This window comes from Puntigrus tetrazona, chromosome 2 (assembly GCF_018831695.1).
Source record: "Puntigrus tetrazona isolate hp1 chromosome 2, ASM1883169v1, whole genome shotgun sequence".
Taxonomy (NCBI): domain Eukaryota; kingdom Metazoa; phylum Chordata; class Actinopteri; order Cypriniformes; family Cyprinidae; genus Puntigrus; species Puntigrus tetrazona.
In genome coordinates this window covers 17,309,507-17,333,636 of record NC_056700.1, presented here as the reverse complement: position 1 = coordinate 17,333,636, position 24,130 = coordinate 17,309,507, and the positions used below count along the sequence as shown (strand labels likewise).

The following is a 24,130-nucleotide window of genomic DNA, read 5'->3' as shown; positions in this document are numbered from 1 at the left end:
GCTTCCACGGCCTAATAAAGCATTCTTATTTGTTTCTACTCAGTCGCTATAAGCAGTTTCTGATGGTTTGCATTAGTATGCCACATTTTCTGTAATTATGTGCGACACTTCGTGTGCAATACATTCATTTCACCAGTTAAAGTACAATAAATGAGCCACTAAACTTTGATAAACGATTTATGAATTCTGTAATAAGGTCGTAGTCTATTAAGGATGATGTTGCCTATTTAGCGTGCATATTTACTTTACTTTTTAAATAAATTATTTTCACTTTTTAGAGTAGCCTACGTAAATTTATATGTACATACACAAACATGCTTAAGGAAGTACTGGAAATAAGAGCTACGTGGGGAAGGCTTAGGCTTAGGATTAGGTTCAGGGTTAGTGCTATTAATGCAGTTAATACAATAAGTATAGTATGTAGACTACATAAGAAACAGTGCTACCACTTAAAACAAGGAAAGCAACAGTCTGTGATATTAATTCCCAAACAATTCGGACTGATTGGTTGATTGATTGTACCATGCATAGCCCTGTGTTTAGGGGTAGATCTTAAATGTTTTAAACTTCGTATTGAAACTGAATGTGAAGTTTCACCACAGTCTGCGTTGTAGTAAACAATTATGCAACATCCTAAACGTATCGAAATATTATGTTTTTGAAACCTCTGAATATTGTCGAAATAGCATGGTTCAGACTGGAGTAGACTGGGCTCGCAGCACACAGGCATCAAGTAATCTGGGGTAATGCAGTACAGTAGTTTTGCCACTAGATGGTGCATTAATACCGTGAATTATAAATGTATCATAAAAATGAGTTTTCGATTACTGAGCGATTTACTTATGAGATGGGCTTTTTTAGTGAATGTAAAACATACCTAACAAATGACAGTAACTTGGTATCTTTTATTTAAACGATTTATTTTCTTTATGTCTGACTCGGTTACTGTGTTATGCTGTAGCTACAGTTTACATTTACATTTAGTCATTTAAGCAGACGTTTCTGTCTAAAGCAACACGAGGACGAGAGCAATATAATGCTGTGACAAGTCTCGGTTACCTTAACCCAGTACATAATAAAGAAAGTTGATAGAAAAGGAAAAAAATAGTGTTAGAGGGTTTTTTTGTTTGTTTGTTTTTTAATTAAAAATAAAAAAAAAAAAAATAAAACAAGTAAAAAAAAAACAGAACGAACAGAAAATGCTATTGTGTTAGTGGGTCATTTTTATAATAAATACAAAGGGAAAAAAAAGTGGAAGAAAATAAAGCATAGCATAGAGAATATTAGCGTCAGATGCTCTTTTTATTTTTGAAAACAAGAGTTAGAAAAGAGAGTGCAAGTGTTGGTTTAAAGAACTGCACTTATTAAGCATTTTTAGATGTATTAGAATATTTTTATTGCATTACTATTATTTTTTATTTTATTCGGTTTTTTAAATTGCTATTTGTTCTATTAACATCTTTGAATTTTATTTTTCATCTTCAAAACCAGCATGGAAGTCTTAAAGAGGAATTGGTACTAGCTGGAATCGTTAAACTCCTCATAAATCCCATCTCTACTGGTTTCTAGCCTCGCAGGAGGATGCGAACTACTTCCTCGGCCGCACTTCTCCACCCTCTTCGGAGTCTGTGTGGTATAATCGGAATGCCACCGGACGCTTCCATCCAACCCAACTCATTTAAAAATAAATATAACGTATATCCAACATTGATCGTATTGCGGCCGTTTCATATATTCATCTTCTCTAAACTGTCCAGACAAATTATTTTTCCCGATACTAACCGTAGCTAATAACATGTAATGTTTTTGTCGGAAACCCCCATCCCCCCTCCACATTCCGCTGTTTGGATCATTCCGTCTCGAGGCCTGAGCTAGAGAAGGGAGTGTTTCCCATCAGACACAGAAGTTTTACTAGTCCTAATATTTTCTGTCAAAGCTTGAGTAATAATATTTTTAGACAGTCCGATTCTACCACCGGGATCAACTCTATTTTGGACCAAGTCCAGTTTTCTGTTTCCGGTTGTTGTTTTTTCTTCTCGTCAGAAGACAGCGGGCTAGCCTCATTAGCTACGTTAGCTCACTAGCCGGAGTACGGGGAGTTCATAATGCCCACGCTGCGGGACAGCACTATGTCCCACCCCGGAGAAAACACGCACCAGGTCCGGGTAAAAGCTTATTACAGAGGGTGAGTAGCCAGTGGTACTTCGCGCTATCGCTTGAGATGTTTCGATACACTTATACTCTTATTCTGACCTCTTAATTGTGTGGTTTCGGGATGTACACAAATAAATGATTAGCCAGCTAGCAGGCAGTCTTAGCTAAGCCCAAAACAAAACTACGATGAAGTTGTCAACTGAAACCAACTCCAGTAAAACATCCGTTTCTTCATTTCTTTCTCTACAGTTGGTCTGTCTTCCCGTTTCATAGTAGTTCAAGTATATATACTGATTATATGTTTGTATGTTAAGATAATTATTTCTTATAATAAGATGTTTTCATAGCTTCGCCTGTCAGGGAGCTAGATATGTCTCGTTTAGGAGTTTCTATATAACAGTATAATCAAGGGAAAACTACAGTCACACATATTTGTAAAGAAACTCATTAGATAATACAGGTAAACAGTTTGTTAATGACACAATATATTCACCATCATGTTATTTATCTAATATTATGACATATTTATTTCTAAACGAGCATATCAGTGAATTGTTAGCAGAATGACCTGTAAATTTGTTAATTATATCGTTTACTGTTAAAAGAACGATTCTTGCGTTGACATGTAAATATATATAGCTTTTATGTGCATAAAGTACATTTATGCATAACTGATTTTCAGTCAGATTTCCTTTAATGATGACGTGTGTTCTTGTCATGCACTTGAAAAACTTGTATGACAAGTATCTTTTTGCCAGACCTGTTGGAGACTGTTCTATTCACATGCTATTGTATGTGTGCTGCTGTCTTAATGATTCAGTCAGTTTCAGTCAGTTGCTGAGGGGAATATTTCATATACGTAGTAGTAAAAGTAATTATTATTATAGCATGCTGATGATATATATTATTGTTATAATTGTAGGGAATTGATAAGTCCACTGTGTGTGTAAACTGGCCTAAGTAATATTAGAATCTTTTTTTTAAAGGAAACCTATCATCCCACAGTTTCATACTTTGTTTTTGAAATCTCAGTGAAGCTGGTTTTATTTTGGCTTTGAAGAAAAGCTCTGTGGAGAGCTTGAATTGATGGCTTACGCCTTATAAAAATAGTAGCACCGAATTCCTGGGTGTGGACAGTTTTGAAACCCACCATTTGTCCATGTATGTGTGTTCCCTTTGGTTTCTGTTTGTTTTTCAACAGGTCATTTTAGCCAATCTCTGAACCGATTTCAAATCCCTTATTCAGTATAAACCTCTATTGTGGCTGCCATGGAGGCGATCAGAGGTTGTTCCTTTGGTGTATGGAGGCCTTAATGGCATGTTTCTGCCTGAATGCTGTAGAATCTTGAATAGAGTGAAGGACATCTTACTCGCTGCACCTTTTATCTTCTGTTTGAAAGCCCCTGAAGCCTAGGAAAGATGAAATTCACAGCCTTTATCCTCCTCATCTTTTTTTTTTCCTCTGCCCTCTGTTCTTTCACTCATTGCTCTCTTTCTGTCAGTCATCTTGTGTTTTATTTTGCTCTTTTTTATGTGTTGTACGTCTGTAATAAGCATGTATTTAAAGGGATTTGACCCATTTTTCAACTCATCTTTTTTATGGATGTCTAATACAGAAGAGATGTTACTTTATGTCTTTATGTCTCTGCCTGATGTCATGGTCATCTGACTTATAAAAGAGAGTTCACCAAAACTGAAAATTATTTACCTATCCTCAGGTCATTCCAAATCTTTGACTTTTTTTCTTCTGTGACTGTGCAATATCACAGTAACTTATTATTTTTCACAAAAACGTTCATCTTGATTTTTTTTTTTTTCATTTGCAAAAAACAAACAAACAAAGAAACAAAAAAAGCTTATAGGCTATATATTAAAACACCTTCTACATTGCACAAACTGTTGTTTTTTTGACTAAAGCTAATACGTTCAAATGCCCACTATTAATTTCATAAATTCAAAATGAATTGTAATCGACACTGTTAAACTCCAGCATACATGTTCAATTCATGTTTTCAGATAAGTAGTGCTTGGATTGGGGGCTTTAAACTTTTGATATCTTTAAACCCTAATAAATGCCTGTAGAGTCTTGTTGCAATGCAGGATAACAGAAATGTCCAATAAAAATGTTTCGATGATATAGGCAGGCAATTATTCTTTATTATTTTTATTATTTGTGAACTATTCTGTGGTATGCAAAAGAAGATTTGTAGAATTTGAAGAATGTTTTTTTTTTTTTTTTTGACCGTCGTCTTTAATTGACTTCCATTTCATGGTGAAACAAAAAATAAACCACTGAGAAATTTCTTGGAATATCATCTTTTATGCTCCAGAGAAAAAACACTGTAATACACATTGACACGAGGGCGAATAAACGTTCATAAACGTCATTTTTGTGTAAACTATTCCTGTAATACACATGTTGTTTGCTTTAAAATAATGGTATATTTTTCACAGTGTCAATGACTTTGTTTGTTCCTCCAGGTTCAGAAAATTGTGTTTGACGTTCTTGCAAGTCCTATTTGACAGTGGGATTGAATGTTTGTTCATTATTCTGTTATAAAAGGGAGTGTGAGCCGATCCATGTATGGCCTACCGAGGAATGTAGCTTTACCACCTCCTTTCAGTGATGCTGAGCTCTCGCAGGCTGCGTCTGTTCATGCTAGGAGAGTGGGGACAGTGTTAGTTTTTGTGCCAGAATATTTTCATTTGAAAGAGGCAACAAAAAGAGGATGTTTGTTCCCTCTGTAAAAAAAATTACTAATGCACGGTTTACAGACGCAGAGCTTATAGAATGTCGAAGATGCACATTCACACAGTAGCTTCTTCATAATGGTCCTGGATCAGATAAATCCAGCCTTTTGTTATTCTGTCGTAAGGTGGTGTGTGCACTCCCACTAGTCTCAGCGGCCACCTGAAGGCATGTGCGGGTCAGCGCGTTGGCTCATAGACGGAAAGGACTCCCCTGCTGTCAATAATTAACCAAAACAGTGTGAACACAATAGTCAACAGAGGGAAAGAAGCTGCTAGGGTGCCTCCTACTATGGGAATTCACTAGTAATACAACACAGCTTCCCAGAAACTCACTGTATGATACTCCCCGCTGTACTGTATTTTTCTTTTTGTCTTTTAACAGAGGGGGATTGTGTTTTGAATAAATTTTACCAAACACAAGGTTACTGAATATCTCCCCATATTTATAATAAGTTTAGGTAGAATACAGATACTTGAACTGAATTGGATACAAGAACAATTTTCAGTCTGGTTTCCTCTTAAGTTCTGATTCTGGTGTCAGTACAAGTTCTACTAGATCTCAGTGTTGCATTTAGCACTGTTGATCACAACATAGTTCTAGAAAGATGGAAAACTAGGTCAACAAAAGTCTACTTGGACGTCCATGACATGCAGTGTCCCACAAAGCTCAATTCTTGTGCCACTCCTGTTTAGCGTATATGATCCCACTGAAGGAAATGAGAAAGAACCAAACTGCCTATCACAGCTGTGCAGATAAAACCCTAGCCTTATCACCAAATAACTACAGTTCCATTCACACCCTCTGCCAGTACATAGATGAAATTGACAGTCGATTGTGCCAAAAATTTAAGTTAAAAAGTGAGAAAACTGAAGTCATTGCATTTGGAAACAAAGACGAAGTACTCAAGGTGAATGCAAACCTATCAGACAACTAAAGTCAAGAATTATGGTGTTTCAGTAGTCATGTAAAGCAAAGCAGTAACTAACTTGGCATACTATCATCTCAGAAACATTGCAAGAATTAGATGCTTGCTGCCAGCAAAGACTCGTTGATGCCTTTATAACCAGCAGGGTGGAGTATTGTGAAGTGTTTCATCACTGGCTTTCCTAAGAAAACCATAGACAGCTGCAGCTGATCCAGAATGCCACTGCCAGGATTCTGACTAGAACCAGGAAATACGAGCATATCACACCAGGTCCTTTGCTGGCTTCCAGTTACATTTAGGATTGATTTTAAAGCACTATTACTGTTTATAAAGCAGACAATAGACTAGGATCTAAATACACTGCAGACATGCTCACTGAATATAAACCATACATGTCAGTTAATTACCATATTGTATGAAATGTGCTATATATGTAAACTTGCCTTAATGACTGTCACTTTTTCTGTTTTAGGGACATCATGATCACACATTTCGATCCCTCCATCTCCTATGAGGGGCTTTGCAATGAGGTGCGGGACATGTGCTCCATGGACAATGACCAGCTCTTCACCATGAAATGGATTGATGAGGAAGGTTAGTTTTTTTCAACTGTGATTCTTTACTCTCTCTGGCCTTATTTACAGCTGGTATTAACATCTGTCCCCGGTGATCCGATCGCATGCAGTCAGCCAAGATAATTGGCATTTACACCTGACATTAACATTCGTCTCCTGTGACCACTTGCGATCAGATTTTGTTAAAGAGAGGCTCTGATTTAATGACTACACACTGGACTCAAACCAATCATTGTCCATTTTTGCTCATTATCTACTTTTTTCTTGATGTTTTATAACTTATGGGTTCTACAGTCGGCACTTGTGTCTGGTCAAGATGCTTGTTTTTATGAAATATCTGATAGCATCATTTACCATACGAGCCACAAATGAAAGCTTTGCGAGCCTTGTTTTGAGAACCACTGACCTAGGTGCATTGTTTGCGTTTACATTATAAATGCAGTATGGTCATTTTATTTCTGACTACCTCCATTTGTGGTTTGAGTGATGACAAAATGCACTGCACTCTGTTTGAACCTATATTTAGTGCTGTCCACCTGTGATCAGATCCCCTGAGACAGATGGTAGTACCATGTTTAAATGTGGCCTCTCATTCTGTTCTTCTAGCTGTCACCGTAGCAACAAGCTTCCCCCTGCTATTCTACTGAAACGTCTGCTTCATTTGCACCAGCTTTTTATATATTACAAATGAACCCAGTTTTGGTAGATTGCATTAGAGTCTCAAAATTACCCTGGACTCCACTGGCAGGAATAAAATGGATGGATTTTACACGAGGAATAAAGTGAATATGAATGCAGCGCACAGCGGGGAGCAGGTTTTACTCCGGAAAGATTGACTGTGTGCGATGATTAACTGCTGCATTAGTCATGCGAGATGGGAAATGGTGATGGGAGTACATTCATTTAAATACCAAAATCTTCACCATTCCACGCTGAGCCCAGAGTCACGCTGCTCATTAGCATAGCTGATCTGAGAGGGTCGTCATGGCGAGCAGTTAATCCCGTCTGTCTGCACAAGCCTTGGCATCGATGCCCGCCGTCACTCATTGCCTCCGCTGTGATGTCTGCACAAGCGGTGACTGTCGGTGCCACAGGCTGCTCTTTGGATGACAACAGGATTGACGTCAACGTCCGACAACACCACAGACCCTGTTACTAATTCGTGGTGAAAAATGGGTTTTTGCATTACACTCTCCCAAAATCGGTAGAATCACAAGCAGGGGCTTGTTTCTTGTCTCTTTCTCTGTCGTACTTTATTTCTCTCACTTTCTCTGTTGCTCTTTGCAGTGTCAGATAAGTCTCTTATTCTGATGTCTTAGTGGCGTTTTCTAGCGAGTGTTCACTGTGCTTGTCATTGTAGGGGATCCATGCACCGTTTCTTCTCAGCTGGAGCTGGAGGAGGCCTTACGTCTCTATGAACTCAACAAAGACTCGGAGCTCATTATTCACGGTATGCTGGGATTTGGCTTTTGATGTTGGTGGGCTGTGTATGATTTTGTACTCTGTGTCATTCTATAGGTTCCTGAAAGAATTGTGACAGATGAACCTTACACCATGTGTTAAGCAGATGTGATATGAAAAATCTAAAAACAGGGTCTTAAGTACATTTATCTGTACTTTTAGTAATGTAGTTCTCTACTTTATTTCTTTAAAGTGAACTAAACTTTTATTTATTTATTAAAAACATCCTTTTTATTCTATCTGCTTGTTTCTTTAAGAAAAATAAGAAAAAAAATTATTCTATATTTTTTTTTGTTGTTTTGTTATAAATAAAAAAAAAATATATATATATATATATATATATAAAATATATATATATATATATATATATATATATATATATATATATATATATATATATATATATATATATATATATATATATACATGCATGCATGCATGCATGCATGTTGCGCTAACCGAGACTTGTCATAGTGCTTGTATGTTGTTGCTGTTTTGTTGGTTTTGATTGCTGATTTGTAAGTCACTTTGGATAAAAGTGTCCTGCTCATTGACTAAAAAGATAAATTCATGTGAATTGTAGAGGCAACAGACGCTGAAAAGGCCACATGCACCACACATACTCGATTGTATGTTGTAGACAAAAATGACTCATTCACATTAAGGCAGACAAACCTTAAGAACAAACAATCTTCTTATGCAAATGGAACATATTTTGCAGTTTAATGGTCTTGGAAACTAATTCACATTGCTGGGCACCTGGTTCTCTTTTAACTGGCGTTACTGGTTCTGTACTAAATTCTGTACCTTTTAAATATCAAATATCTTCTGACTAGCTTACATTGTGTCAGATTTTCAGCTTGTCGCTGGAAACCTGTCACATCAAATGCCGCGTTATAACATAACAGCCATGTCTTTTGAAGCATGACATGTGACATGCAGTGTAGCAGACCCCTGCTAATGAGCTCAGACCAAGCTCCACATTCTGATGTTCTAGCTTGGGTACATGTATTTATTTATTTATAACACACCCTGTAGCACCATACAGGTTCTTAGATCATTAGTGTACAGGAGAGATGGGAATCAGAGTGTGATTGACAGAGATACATTGTTCTGCCTGCTGTGTGAGTTAATTAGTCATGCTGAGGAGGAGACGTCTGGCCACAAGGGCTTTCAGAAAAAGACCCCAACCGACTGTTCGTCAATAGCCGCTCTCCACACCAGCTGACCTCACAGGCCTGGACAGAGTCTGTTTCTTGACCCCAAAGTCCTTATCCGCTGTCAGATGAGGAGAGGTCACAGAGAGGTCATTCTGGAAATGTTTTGTCAGTGTTTTTTTCACAGTCTCTCTCTCTCTCTCCACAGTGTTTCCTTGTGTACCTGAGAAGCCTGGCATGCCCTGTCCGGGAGAAGACAGTATGTGCATTTTGTCATTTATGGTTATTTAGATCATAATGTTTTTTTTTTGCACTTTATATTACTGGAAAGCATACATTGGGTTATAATGATGGTAATTAATAGGTGTAATTCATGCCTTAATAGAGTCCATATATCGTCGTGGAGCTCGGCGCTGGAGGAAACTTTACTATGCCAATGGACATGCATTTCAGGCCAAACGTTTTAACAGGGTACTTTTTTTATTTATTTATTTTTGTCCTCTGAAACCAGCTATGTTGCTTAATTTGTCTGAATTATATGCACATGCCTTCTGTATAGTTTATTGTTCCTGTTCCTATGTTTTCTGTTGTGTACAGCGTGCTCATTGTGCCATCTGCACAGATCGTATCTGGGGCCTGGGCAGGCAGGGATACAAGTGCATAAACTGTAAACTGCTGGTCCACAAGAAATGCCATAAATTGGTCACAGTGGAGTGTGGTAGACAGGTAATACAGGTGAGAAATTAGTAGAAGTATTTCAGTAAATGTAAAATTCTTAATGGTAGCTAAATGTATAACCAGATATTCAATAAATAGAAACGCAAGGAATGGGGAAACTTTAAACGTTCCATTTTTTATATATATATATATATATATATATATATATATATATATATGAGACATGTTGGACATGCATTTTCTGCTAATAACACAATAAATTTTAGTCTGTGGGTTTTTTTTTTTTTTTTTTTCAACTTCAACCTTCGTATAATTTTTCTAGGACCCAATGATTGGAAGAATCGACCCAGGGTCCACTCCATCAGAGCACGCTGATCAAGGTACTATAGACTCTCATCTATTTTTGTCAAGTGCTACACACAAACTTGTCATTATATATCTGTCAAGTGTGTTTATTACGTTTTCCTTACTACTTTGTGCTTGAATAGCAGACTAATACTTGTATAAAATCAATTTTCAGGAAAGAATGTCCTTTTGAAATTTTCAATTAAACTCGCAATCAATTTTCAAAAGAATTTTCTTAAGGCCTTTTATCTGAGTTTAAATGATTCTTCCTTGGGTCACATAATAATCAACCTTCTGTACCTACATTCAGATTTCAGAATTTTTTTTTTTTTCATTTAGTCAGTTTATACATTACATAAACATTTTACCCAGAGATCCATTTGCAAAAGTCAAGCAAATAAACTTGGCATGTGTTTTGTTAGCAGTGTCACTAACTGAAAAGTAACTTGTAATGCAGAGGTGTTAAACTGCATTCATCTGAGTTATTGCATTCATTAAGTTGCTAAATTGATTTGCTAAGATCTATAGTGGCTCATTGATGCCACTGATTTTCATCTTGAGTGGTTTTAAATGACTGGATGGGCTAAGCCGATGTTTCCCTTTAGTAATTAGGCATGTGCTTGGACTGAAACAGATTGATGCATTGAGCAGCCTACAGGCGTGAGTCTTCTCACAAGATTAAGCTTGTTTGTTGGAATTAATGACGTGAACGTGCTCAAGGCTTTATTTACAGTGCTGGTCAGATAAATTTCAATCCTCCTGTTTTTTCAAAGTGCTTTATTTATCAAAGTGCCTGGTTTGGTTAAGAGGCTTGAGAATTAGTTTTTTGTTAGTGTATTAATGAATAATGGCCACAGGTCACTGAGTGATGACTTTCCCTGTTTCTCTTTGTTGTTTTCTAGTTCTAGACAAAAAGAACTCAACGGAAAGTATCAATCACGAGGGAGAGGAGCATGAGGTAAGACACGCTGCGGTCTTGTTTACTCCTGGTTTTAACATCCATCTCAGTTGATTCATTCCCAATTGGTAAATGGCGCTTCTTACGAACTCTATCTCTGCAAGTGGAGTGAGCCTAAGTCGCTTTTAACATGCATTGAAAACATGACACGCCAGACATCTTCTCCTTTTGTTTATAAATCTGTTGTCAGCTAAAGAGAAGCTTTACTGTGACCCTGCAGTTTATTTCAGAAAAAATTCCCTAATTTAAAGTTTGAAATCAAAGAAAGACAGACAACCATAAGTTTAGTATTAGTATTGTATTTTCACTGTTCCATAAATACATTTATACTGTCCCATAGTTGTATTGAATGGGTTAAAAGGGTGTTATTTTTCATATTTAGCTGGTCACTTGCATGTTTGATGATCTCTCTGCATGTTTGATGCTCCAGGGCAGATAAGACATTTACTCTACAAATGCAATACAGATCTGTTTTTTTTAGTGCATTATAACCAGTCACACAACAACATTGTTTTAAGCAATGTCCACTTGTTCATCTAATTGGTCTAAATCAGTGTTAGTACCAGGTGTAAATGGCACCAATATGAATGTTTCGTTTGATTAGATGAGGTTTCAGCAGTCCATTCTCAGACAGATGATCCGGCTGAAGTTGTCACTCAGGGAAAGGGATGGGGGTGTGCACAAGGTTCATTCGCCCTGTATTGATTTCCTTTAGTAGAGCTAATAAAGTAACCTTCTATCAGGGTCATTAGAATCTGATTAAGGGCACATGCTCCTGTAGCTCTGTCGCAGTCATGGGAAATCGTAAAGAGGGAAAGGACAAGACAGAGATGTAAACCAGAGAGAAGAGAGAGTTTTTTTTTTATGTATGTATATATATGTATAGATGTGTGTGTATATATGTGTGTGTGTGTGTGTGTGTGTGTGTGTGTGTGTGTATATATATATATATATATATATATATATATATATATATATATATATATATATATATATATATATATATATATATATATATATTAGGGCTGTCAAGCAATTAACACTTTTAATCTAATTGATTACATTGCAAATTAACTCCAATAAGATCAATTAAAGTTTTTGTAATAAATGAGAACAGTATTTTACATAGACATAACGAAAAAAAGTATTACTTGTATTTATATTTAAATATTTGTATTTAAGATAAAATTTATTACACACAGACTTTTAATGCTACAATGTACCAATAAGGTTGAAATTATAATATATTAGGTCTAGCATGATACATGTATTCGTACCGAACCGTCGCAGTAGGGGCATCTCTGTTCGTTGCATGCACGACGAATACTGGCAATTCCACCTGTAATTTCATAATGTTTTCATATTTGGGATGTATAACATATCTGAATGTTAAACTATTATTTATTATGTAAATTAAAGGCTTTGTAAGTTACTTCAGTTACAATCCAATGGTGGCACAGAAGAGGGTGTGCTGATGTTGACTGTATTTTATTTTGACACAGTACCAACTTCGCTGTCAAGTTAGCAATGCTGGAACTGAAGTGTGTGTGTGTGCATGCGTGTGTGTGTGTGTGTACGTGCATGTGCTCCGACATGGGTTTACAGAAGATGTTGGTGGTTTACTATTTTCTTTGTCCATCCCTCAGGCTGTGGGCAGTCGGGAATCAGGGAAGGCTGTGTCTAGTTTGGGGCTAACGGACTTTGACCTGCTTCGAGTGATTGGCAGAGGCAGCTACGCCAAGGTGCTGCTGGTGCGTCTCAAAAAGACAGACCGCATCTATGCCATGAAGGTGGTGAAGAAGGAGCTGGTGAATGATGATGAGGTGACATTTCACATTTCATACGTTGGGAATGCACAAATATGCCACTGATATATTATTATAGAAATTAATTATATAAAACTTGCATCCATATGAAGATGAACCACATCCCAGACTACCTTGCTACACCTAACTCTGTGTTCCAGGTTAAACGTATTCTTGACACTTCACAACTTGAAATGTCTCTTGTCACGCTAAATTATTGAGCAACCTTATAATTTGAATCTTGACTGCAGAATAAAACAAGCAAGGAGCTACCTCTGGCTCTAATTTTTCCAAGATGTGTTGAAGCACACATACAGATGACTAGATGTTGATGAAGTGGGCATTTAACGCTGATTAGATGCACTTAAGCCTTGTGTGATGAATTGACAGCAGCAGCCGATGGTCAATAATGGCAGCTGCGCTCTGCTGGCCCTGCAGTGCTTCTTTAAGCGAGTCTCACGGTCAGAGGTATTTTTACCAGGCTGTCAATGACAGGTCCTAGTTTTTCATTCTGTATCTATCCATTGTGAGTCTCCTCACATCCATGAGCAGCTCCTTGGGAAGACCTGGTGCCCCCGTCTTTTAAACCTTTATCAGTTTTCAGCCTTGTGAGGCATTTCAACTCGATACAGTCCTGAATGTCCTTCCAAATGTTCCCCTACTGACAGAAAGAATGCTCTTGTTTTTCAATGGGAGATTGATTTTTGTGTGTGTGTGTGTGTTTGTACTTCTCTTTCTTGTTTTTCAGGATATTGACTGGGTTCAAACAGAAAAGCATGTGTTTGAGCAGGCTTCCAACCATCCTTTCCTGGTGGGACTTCATTCCTGCTTCCAGACAGAGAGCAGGTCTATACTCATTCTTTTCATTCAAACATACAAGTATAAGACGTAGGGACATGGAATGAAAATATATATATATATATATATATATATATATATATATATATATATATATATATATATATATATATATATATATATATATATATATATATATAAAAGCTCTTATTTTTGTCCTCAGGACATTTTTATTGAGTCCTTTGGTGAAGGCTAATGATTATTTAATGCTTTTCTTTCACAGGCTATTCTTTGTAATTGAATATGTGAATGGAGGGGATCTAATGTTCCACATGCAGCGACAGAGAAAACTTCCGGAAGAGCATGCCAGGTATGAGGATGTGAGCGGTCTATCAGTAACATTCAATGTCAATGAACAGCCTGAGCAGGGTTACAATTATCTTGAGTCTGAATGACACAACATAGGAACAGAAACACAATTGTGGTCATTCACTGTTTCTCTGCTTGCAGGTTTTACTCAGCAGAGATCAGTCTTGCCTTGAACTACCTCCATGAGCGTGGCATCATTTACAGGGACCTGAAGCTGGACAATGTTCTGCTGGAGTCAGAGGGACACATCAAACTCACTGATTATGGCATGTGTAAGGTATGTCTGAATAAGTTAATTGTCTCAGTTGATAAGGTGCCATATTGATTAAGTCGTATCTGTTGACAAGAATATCGTTGAAAATCATAAAAATGTTTGCTAATCATTGATTAACCTCAAGTATGGCTTTATGATTGAAACATTTGAGTAGTAGCAACTCTACATGGCCGTTTGCCCTAATGTTAACCTAGATATGTGTGCTTTATTAGGTGCACTTTATTATAAATACAAGAGTTGGAAGCTACTTTTATGTAAACACAATATCAACAAGATTTAATGATTTCCTCAGCCTATAGGCTACTTGATCTGAGAAATATGTCTACAAAAAGCCTGATATATTTCCCAAAACATGGTCAATACTTTCGCCGGTGTTTTGTGCACTATAAAGCTATGCATGTGTTTTTTTGCCATTAATATTGTATATCTGATAGAAATCTAGAAAAAGATTATAAGTATAGCCGCTCGCTTTAAAAAATGATCAGTAGTCATATTGTGTATCTGCTTGTTTCAATATTCATCTTGTATGCAGGAGGGACTGAGACCAGGAGACACAACCAGCACTTTCTGTGGAACCCCCAATTACATTGCACCAGAGATTCTGAGAGGAGAAGACTACGGTAAGCACAGTTCACACACAGACAAGCCTTTCTGTTGGCAACTATGAGCTCTAGTGCTCAGTGCGTAATAGATTTATTGCTATTAGTGTCTACTTTATGACTTTCTGTCATTTGAGTTTATGTCAGTGCTAAGCTTCCCATTACAGAGGCTAAGATGTGTATGTGTATGTTCAACTTTGTATGTTTTCTTTACAGGTTTTAGTGTGGACTGGTGGGCACTGGGCGTTCTGATGTTCGAGATGATGGCTGGGAGGTCACCTTTTGACATAGTAGGCAGCTCCGATAACCCTGACCAAAACACTGAAGATTATCTTTTCCAAGGTACAGGACCGCAAGCATACGCGTTTCAAAAAATATTTTCAGCATCTCTCAGTACATCCCATTATTTATTTACTTTTGCTCTTCCTCATTTACAGTGATTCTGGAGAAGCAGATCAGAATTCCCAGATCGTTATCGGTTAAAGCCGCTAGCGTGCTGAAGGGATTCCTCAACAAGGTGAAGCAGACTAGACAGATCAATGTTAATATCCTTATGTCACATGGACCTGTCATAATCATTGTTACCCACCTATTTCATACACTCTACTGTCTTTGTTTTTCTTTGTTGTTTTGTTTCTTCTCACTGATTCCTTTTTCCTTTTTCTTTTTTTTTTAAGGAGCCAAAGGAACGCCTCGGATGTCACCCTCAGACAGGGTTTGCAGACATCACGGCCCATCCTTTTTTCCGAAATGTAGACTGGGATCTTGTGAGTCACCACTATCTCTGTTTCCTTTATCTGACTTATTGGATGTTTTGACTTGAGCCCGCAGCGGAAGCATGAGTCATTCACTGTAGTCTGACGCTAGTGAAACTAAACAGAGGACTTACTGGAGCCTAAAGAACTATTTAGTGCTGTTTATGACCTTGAGCAGCCATCCATTTGATTACTCATTCATGTAATTTGACATTAGCACTAACCACTTCAAATGTAATTTCAAGAATGCAAGCTTTAAATGTAGTCAATATTTACACCTGTATTTTCCTGCTATGTATTTTTACAATGTTTTCCACAGTCTTTAGAGTGTTGTCCTACATTATTATTATTATTATTGTTATTGTTATTATTATTATTGATAATATTATTATCTTAATATACATCATAAGGGTTTGAGATGGCATGAGTGTGACTAAATTATTATCATTTTATTTATATATTTTGTAAACCATGCCTTTGAATGTTTCTGCATTTCCTGATTGAAATCAGCATTGAATAGCAATTCACATTTTCACACATTCATTTTATTAAATACTCTAATAATTCAAGTCTGCCAGACGTCACGTTACCCTTTTGGTGGTTCGTGGTTGTATCATGACATATACTATCACGTATAAGGGCAGTGATTTAATGAAGGTGATAAGGTGTCAAATCATTGATTTTTCTGGTCTGAGGTTGTGACAGTGAACTGTATCATGTGTGAGGCAGGTTTAAATTAAGTCAAACCAGCAGACGAGACTCAGACGAACACAGTGACCTCTTGTCCCTGTTTGGTCTGGATGAAAACACACACACACACACACACACAAAGTGGCGGTCAGGGCAGTTTGAAGGGCTCGGATTACACTTTCTACTCAGACAGGATGCAGTGCCTGAGACAGCCTGCAGGGGGAGCAGATCCTGACCTTGCAACCCTGAGAAGGCCAAACTAATGGCAGCACTGAACAAATCCCCGAAAGGATCGGTTTGCCTAAATATATTGAATAAATTGAGATTGCTCTTCAGTGGTTTTTGGAGAAAACAAGAAAAAAAACTGACCTGGTGGTTAAAAAGGGTAGCTGTTTTGGATAACTGCTGTCCTTTTTAACTTTTTATTTCTTAAAGAATCCTAAAAAAAAGTCTCAAAGGTTGCAAAAAATGTCAATCAGCACAACTGTTTTCATTATTGACATATTAGAACATATCAGAATGGTGTCTTAAGCATTATGTGACACTGAAGACACAAAAATAAAAAGTATATTAAAACAGAAAGCTGTTAGTTTAAATTGCAATAACATTTCAGAATATTACAGCTTTTACTTTTACTTTTAAATAAATGTTGCCTAGATGGGACTTTTTTCTTCTTTCTATTCTTTTAAAAGCAATGCCATATGCAGTTACTGCTTAGCGTTTAGTAACATGAGCTCTGCGTGCTGAAGTGCGAGACCGCTTTATGACACAACCGTAGAGTCGTTGATTGACTCATGTTAACTGTATTTCAGATGGAGCAGAAGCAAGTGGTTCCTCCCTTCAAGCCCAACATCTCCGGCGAGTTTGGGTTGGATAACTTTGATGCCCAGTTCACCAATGAGCCCATTCAGCTCACGCCTGACGATGAGTGAGTGTCTGTTCATGTGCATCTGTCTGTGTCACACCTCGGGCTTTCTGAATCAGACCTCGGGCACCATTAATCTGCTTCAGATCTTTACCACAGCAATGCAGGTTTCATCAGGAAGTAATATCAAATTTACGACCTCTGATGACACATTATACAGAGTTCCCTCGTTTCCATATATCCCTGTTTTCCAAGAAGACGTTGTACAGCCCGGGCTCTGTTCGAAAGCCGTAGCGAGTTAAATGTGCCGTAGCAGTTAATCCTGATTGATTGTGTCTTTGTCTCCCTCCCAGTGATGCTGTAAAGAAGATCGACCAGTCTGAGTTTGAGGGCTTCGAGTACATCAACCCTCTTCTGATGTCTGCGGAGGAGTGCGTTTGAGCGGCCTGCCTGTTTCTGTTACGTGCATATCATCGCTGCCTTTATTTGCATGGTCACAAACAATCAAGGAAACAACAGTTTTGTTGGGACCAGATGAATCATTAACTTTGCCAAACCTCTTTCACTTTCTGCCATTTGTAACCACTAGTCCTTAAGTCTATTTTTCTTGTTTATTTTTGTATCATGTAAATCAGCACTGATGAAATTTATCGGTGCCTTTGTGCGTCGTAATGCCAGTTTTAGGTTACTGAACACTCTGCAAACTAAAGGAAAAGAATGACCGTGATGGTACGCAGGACCTCCTAATGCTTATGGTGTCTGATACACACTTTATTTGTACATATTAAAGAGAATCCATGGAGCATATATAGTAAGCCATTTTTAAACTCTATACCACATGGGATATTCTTGAAGACTTTCTGATTATCTGTTCTGCCTCTCCTCAGAAAAAAAAAAGTGTAGCGTAAGGAAGAAAGACTTTATGCTTTGTTTTATTGTTATTTTTTATTTAAGAATACTGTCATCTTTATAGAACGCGCGCAATGTATTGAATCAAGAAGTTGTTTTATGATGATTGGGCATGTGGCCTCGCTTTAGATCGAAAGTGGGTATCAAACTTGTCAGAATGGAGCGGGGAACACTAATGAACACTGTTGTAAATACTGACAAACTGTGAACGGAGAAGTTTTCTGTATAAGGAGGGGTGAAATACAACAGCTTTCTTCAACACAGGACCAAAATAAGACTTAAAAAAAAAGTTCCTGTCAGTGCTCTCCATAGAGACGAGGTACAAATGTTTTTACTCTTCAACGGCTGCATGTGTAAAGTATTTCTCACTTTTTCTTTTTTTTTTTTTATATTTCTTGCTTTTGTGTTAAATGTGATGCATTGCCTTTCTGGTTATGATATTCCGTTTATATAATTTTGTACACGGCAATGGACGCGAGTTCGTTGTTTCTCATTACAGTCATGGAAAAGCTTTTTTTGGTTATTTTTGTCCTTTTTGGGGGGGATATCTGGTCTGATCAGATGCGTGGTGCACAAAGAGGGGTTGTGTTTACCCCTAGCGGCCCTGTCAATAGCGGAGGGTTTTGAAAACAGATCATGTCTGGACGCGTTATTGTTTGTTTGTGTGCGTTACACTGAAAGGACCTTTGACAATAATGACCAAATGATGACATTAAGCACAGCATCGCCCTGTCTCGTTCCTCACCGTTGCACGTATCGGCTTATATTTTCACAGATGTTCACACTGGTTTCGAGCTTGCTCGTTAGCAACCCGGCGTTATAAATGATTGAATCGCTTAAAGCCCCCGACGCATTCCCAGAATAAAGTAAACGATGTGCTAATATGCTTTAAAGAAGCGTCAGGGGGCTGAAGTGGACCTTTTTTCTCTCTCTCTCTTTTTTTTTTGATGTTCTGTATATTAATATGCACACTGAAAAACACTATCAACTGACTAGAATAAACTGTACCACTTTTTTTAACACCTAATTAAAAATATTTAAGGAAAACCCAACATCTCTGAAGTGTCAAAGCAGTTTGTTCTGTTGTGATCGGACAATATTCGTATCTATTTATAATGTCCTGTGTAAAATGTGTTGCACGCAATGAAAAACATTGGCGTGTGCTTTTATTATTTGATGAGACATCTGTTAAATAAAACAATACGAGAGGATCTTTTTCTGTAACGACCGTATCGTAGTGATTAAAGCAGGCGAGCGTTTGCCATCTCGAGCTAGTTCATTATGTATACAGTATATCTTTTAATATTTATATCTAGTTTCATATTTAACGTCAGTACCAATCTCGCAAGTGACACAATGCGCATTTGTAGACTAAACAAATGAAGCTCAAAAAATGTGTGAAGCTTCTACATCAATCAAGCCATTGCTGTAAATTCCTTTGGGCTTGAACCGTCTGCATCAAATAGTAATCGCTCTATCTGATATGTAAACATGATATTAAAAATTTAACGCGGTGATGTGAACCAGCGGCCTCCAAGCGTACGTTATCTGACTCCAGAGTCGAAAAAATCCGCTTCCTGCGATTTGAATAAACATATGTATAACATGCCTGTTTGTGGAGAGGCATGTTGTTGGCCAGATGGTTGAGGACCTCGCCTCGCGCGCCTGGCTTTGACAGCGCCGATGAAACGGCTCACCTTGTATGACTTTGGCCATTACTGGAAATCCGTGAGGAACGATGAATGTGAATGTGTGTTTTTTTTTTTCCTGCACCAGGCTGTGCTCTGTGACATTGTCCCCGTGTCCTCTTTCTCACGAGAGCAGGGCACACGATTCCCTGTGGAAGGAAGAGCGGGTTTGCCCTCTAAAGAAGAGACGTGACCTTGTTTGATTAGTGGTTGAGAACAGACAGAGGTTCTGTTTTGTTTCAAAATAATGCCAGCTTTTGCTTGTGACTCCATTTTTGTCAGAAGCACCAAATCCTTCAAATTAATTTGTATGCTAAAAAGGTGACCTTTTTTTAAACACGGCTGTGTGTTATTCGGGATCACGGAGATACAGTTTTAGTTTTATTGATATTTTAATTACTTTTATAAGTTGCTGTCAAACAATCACATCCAAAAGTTTTTTACATAATGTATCCTGTATGTGTGTGTATTTAAACATACACATTAAAAAAACACACACACTACATAAACATATTATGAAAACACAACCTTTATTGAGATTAATTAAAATTGAGATGAATTACTTGACAGCACTCTTCTTCATGTAGCCAATTTTTAGTTTGCTTTTACATTTTAAATTAAGTTATAGTCATTCTGTGTATTATCAATTTTATTATATTTAACTTGTATTACGTATTATTATGTATTAATGCATTATCACTTTATTTCACTTTTAGTAGTTAGAGCAAACACTTAGTGAAAGAAGTATTAAGTAACACTGAATTTTTACAGCGTATTTACACAAATAACATCTGCCATTCCGAATCCTTCTTTAGAGAAGGAGAGCCAGGTGTGTTTTCTTTAGATCGTCTGTTTAAGCAACAACCGAAACTCTTTTTCAGAGCAGGTAGCACAAGTCTGCCTTGTAACAGTAGTGCTGGCGATAAGCGTTTGTTTGTCTTGCTGTCTGATGATGCATTTCTATATAGATTTTCTCTGAAGCTACGTCCTCAGGGGGGTGCTTAGGGCTTAGTCCCATAGTCTGTAATGAAGACAGCTGCCTGACTAACTGTGTGGCCCATCAGCGCTTAATCCATTTTCCTGGCATTCTTTATCATTCATTCTCCTGCACGCAAACAGCATTATGTCAAGCTTTAAATGAACTATCAGCTATTGGAGAGTAATTACCCATATTAAGTTTAAATTACTCCTCACAATACCGGGATGATGTTATTACCCTCTGGAAAAAAAAATCAATGCGCTGTTTGGAGTTCAGGCACAGCACACAGTGTGTGTGGGCGCACCTGCTTTCATAATACATCTGCTGACCTTGCTATCTGCAGCGAATGGTGAAAACGCGGCTGAAATGGGCCTTGATCATTGGTGCATCAAACCTCACACAGACGGGTGACATTGATCTCCTAAAAAATTGTTTATACTCAACCAGCAAATCATATCAGTCATGTTCAGATCAGAGTTAGCAGGGATAAAAGTGTGTTATTGACAAGTAACATGACCGTGTTATTTCCAACGATTTCAGCCCTATATATATATATATATATATATATATATATATATATATATATATATATATATATAAACAGACAAAATGACACTAATAAGCTAATAACACTCACGCAAAAAATACTTTTGTTAAAATTAAAATGTATACATTTATGTACATGTTTATTAAATAAAATGTTATTTATTATCTATTTATTGATTATCTATGTGACAGGATGTCACAAATAATTTATAAAAACTTCATTATATAAACACACAGTTAATCAAAAATAATTTTAAAAATGTTGCAGTTGCAGAGTGTCGTCGTCATTGCGTACATTTATTGGTTATTATCTAAATTAATATAAGAATATTCCTGTTAAACTAACATACTACTAAAATCCATATCCAAGACTCCATGGCTCAAAATCAGACTTTTGCTGTTTCGCATATTCTGGCAAATGCAAAAAAACCCCACTTTTTAGTTTCTTAAATGTTCGATTTTCCAAGGCAGGTGTCAACACAACCTCTTGCTCTTTTGTGTGAATATTCAGTCTAAACAAAAACACAACGCCTCTAAGCACATCAAAACTATTCAAATCTTCACAAACCCATCTCGCCCGAACATGACCTGGGTCAGTGTGGTGGAGAAGCCTTTAAAAGTGTTAATGCGGATGGTGTTTGTGAATGGGCTGAATTCAGGCCCTCATAGCTCTGCCTCTCTCATTTAACATTTAAATGACACCTAACAAATGGCTCACACAGAGATGGATACCAAACCAAAGGTGATCCCAGCACCCCATCATGGGTTCATTGAAAAAAAAAAAGAAGCCCATTGGATGGTGGAAGCCCCATGGACCAAGCAAACTGCTGGATCGGATCCAGGCCATTACTCAGCCACAGAGAATGTTCTATTACTTAATGTCCTTGGCAAAAGCCTCCACAACATTTGTACTAGCATAACAGTTACTCAAACTAATGTCCATAAACATGTCTTGGTGGTTTATAATAAGTCAGTGCAGACATCATATCCGATAATTTTTTTTTTAAGCATCTTAATTCTGCGCAAGATGAAAGATACATTTTAGTTGTAAACAAAAAAATTAACAACAATAGCAAAAAAAAACAAGCAAACAAAATAAACAACATTTGAGTAAAAAATAAATATTAGATGCAAAACCTAAACTAAAAATAATTATAAACGTTGCCTCAGAAAATTAATTATAAGTTTAAGCAGAAGCAATAAAATTGCTATGTAAATAAAATAAAATTAAATAAAAAATAAATATACAAATAAAACTAATTAAAAATATAATTAAACATATCATAAGTAAATTATTACAAAATAATTATTGCCCCCAGACAAGATTTTATGTTAAGTCATTGCTCAAGAATATATAATATATAAGCGTTAAGATTAAAGGAATTTCATTCAAATGAAACATTTCACATGATTCATTATTTGTGAAACATTTACAGACATCTGCTCACGCAGCCCTTCAGTATTCATCATAAATCATGCCAAATCATTGCATACTAGGGAAATGGCGGCAATGACATTTTAATTTCCATTCACTCCTTTCTGTCACCACAAAGTGATTCAAATTCGGCTTACGATTCCTCATGATAGGCCAACACAATTCTCTTATTTAGAGACGTCTTTGTAACAAAACCATTAATTAGCCGCGTATAACACAAACTTCCTACCAGATGCCGTATGCAAACAGATGCCTCTACACGCGTAAAATTATACCTTAATACCTGTCCTCAAGTCTTGCAAGTCTGAACTTCACAAGACATTGGGGGAGGGCGGCAGACAGACAGACACGCCCGCGCGACATCCGCCGTGACGCTCGCGCTGTCTGAAGGCTTTCAGTCTGTGCGCGTGTTGTTGACGGTCAGACGGAGAGAGACAGCGGACCAGGAGCGATCATCCTGAGGCGAGTCCCTTTAAAAAAGCGATAACAAGCTCGTTTAAACACACTCTTCGTTTACTGCAAGGTTCAGCGGATTCTCTTGGGTGTTGTTTTTTAATAGTTTTTGGTGGTTTTTAACGGTTATGTGATGTTTTTCGAGCTCGGAACGGGATTTGTAGCGTTAGCTCGGTTAGCGCGTGCTAAGGTTTAAATGTTCTAGCCGCACTGCTAAAGCCGTCTGTACGAGCGAGCCAGCTTTTAGATGTAAAACCGGTTTAGGTGCTGCTATTAAGGCAAGGTACTTTGTTTAAATGTAACGTATGCGTCGGTGGGATACGTGTTTTGATGTGCCATTTAAAAGGAACGCATATTGAACGTTAAAAGGAACGATCATTTTTAAGAGACGCATCGTCCGTTCTTGGATGATTTGGTCTTTGATTTAAATCCTTAACCCGATCAACGTTATGCGTAGTATTTTTTTTTATATTAAAAAGAAAAAAAGACAGAAACGCAATTGGGGGCGATAGCTGTTTAATATTTCTGGAGGGTCAGGTGTCAGACTAAATGGCTTGGCAAATGATTCACTGCCGTGTAAAGTAGAATTCAAGCCCTCGCTGGCGTTTGACATATTTGGGATTTAATGTATGTGGTTGGTTTTTCTGTAGTTGTGTTGAGGGTCTCCCGGTCGAGGGGATGGGTAATGTCACACCGCGGGGGCTCAGCGCAGCTGTGCCCAGAGAATGAGACGAGGGAGACGGATAGAGGCGGGGACAGAGCCGCGGTGCCCTTCTCGGGGTAAAAAGATCGACGCTGTCGCTCAGGGTTAAGAATAGACAGCGTTTTGTTAGTGTTTCTGTAAAACAGTTATTTTTACGAGGAAACGAAACGACGTCTGTGGTCAGGGTGAGTCTTATTTGAGCTGTCACACAAATTTGGCAAAGCGTAACCAGGGAGAAACGGTCGTTTTTATTTCGA

The 24,130-nt window shown here is 37.5% G+C and overlaps 1 protein-coding gene across 1 annotated transcript; it reads left to right on the top strand.

Moving 5' to 3' along the window:
- The first annotated feature begins 1,849 nt into the window (after positions 1–1,849).
- prkci (protein kinase C, iota) lies at positions 1,850–19,123 on the top strand. The gene is made up of 18 exons (XM_043216879.1): positions 1,850–2,185; positions 6,304–6,425; positions 7,767–7,856; positions 9,233–9,283; positions 9,410–9,495; positions 9,622–9,759; positions 10,025–10,082; positions 10,950–11,005; positions 12,652–12,828; positions 13,559–13,656; positions 13,892–13,978; positions 14,119–14,254; positions 14,784–14,871; positions 15,067–15,192; positions 15,288–15,367; positions 15,528–15,617; positions 17,108–17,223; positions 17,514–19,123. The coding sequence occupies exons 1-18, from the start codon at positions 2,106–2,108 to the stop codon at positions 17,599–17,601; spliced, it is 1,767 nt and encodes a 588-aa protein (XP_043072814.1). The 5' UTR covers positions 1,850–2,105; the 3' UTR covers positions 17,602–19,123.
- Positions 19,124–24,130: the final 5,007 nt, after the last annotated feature.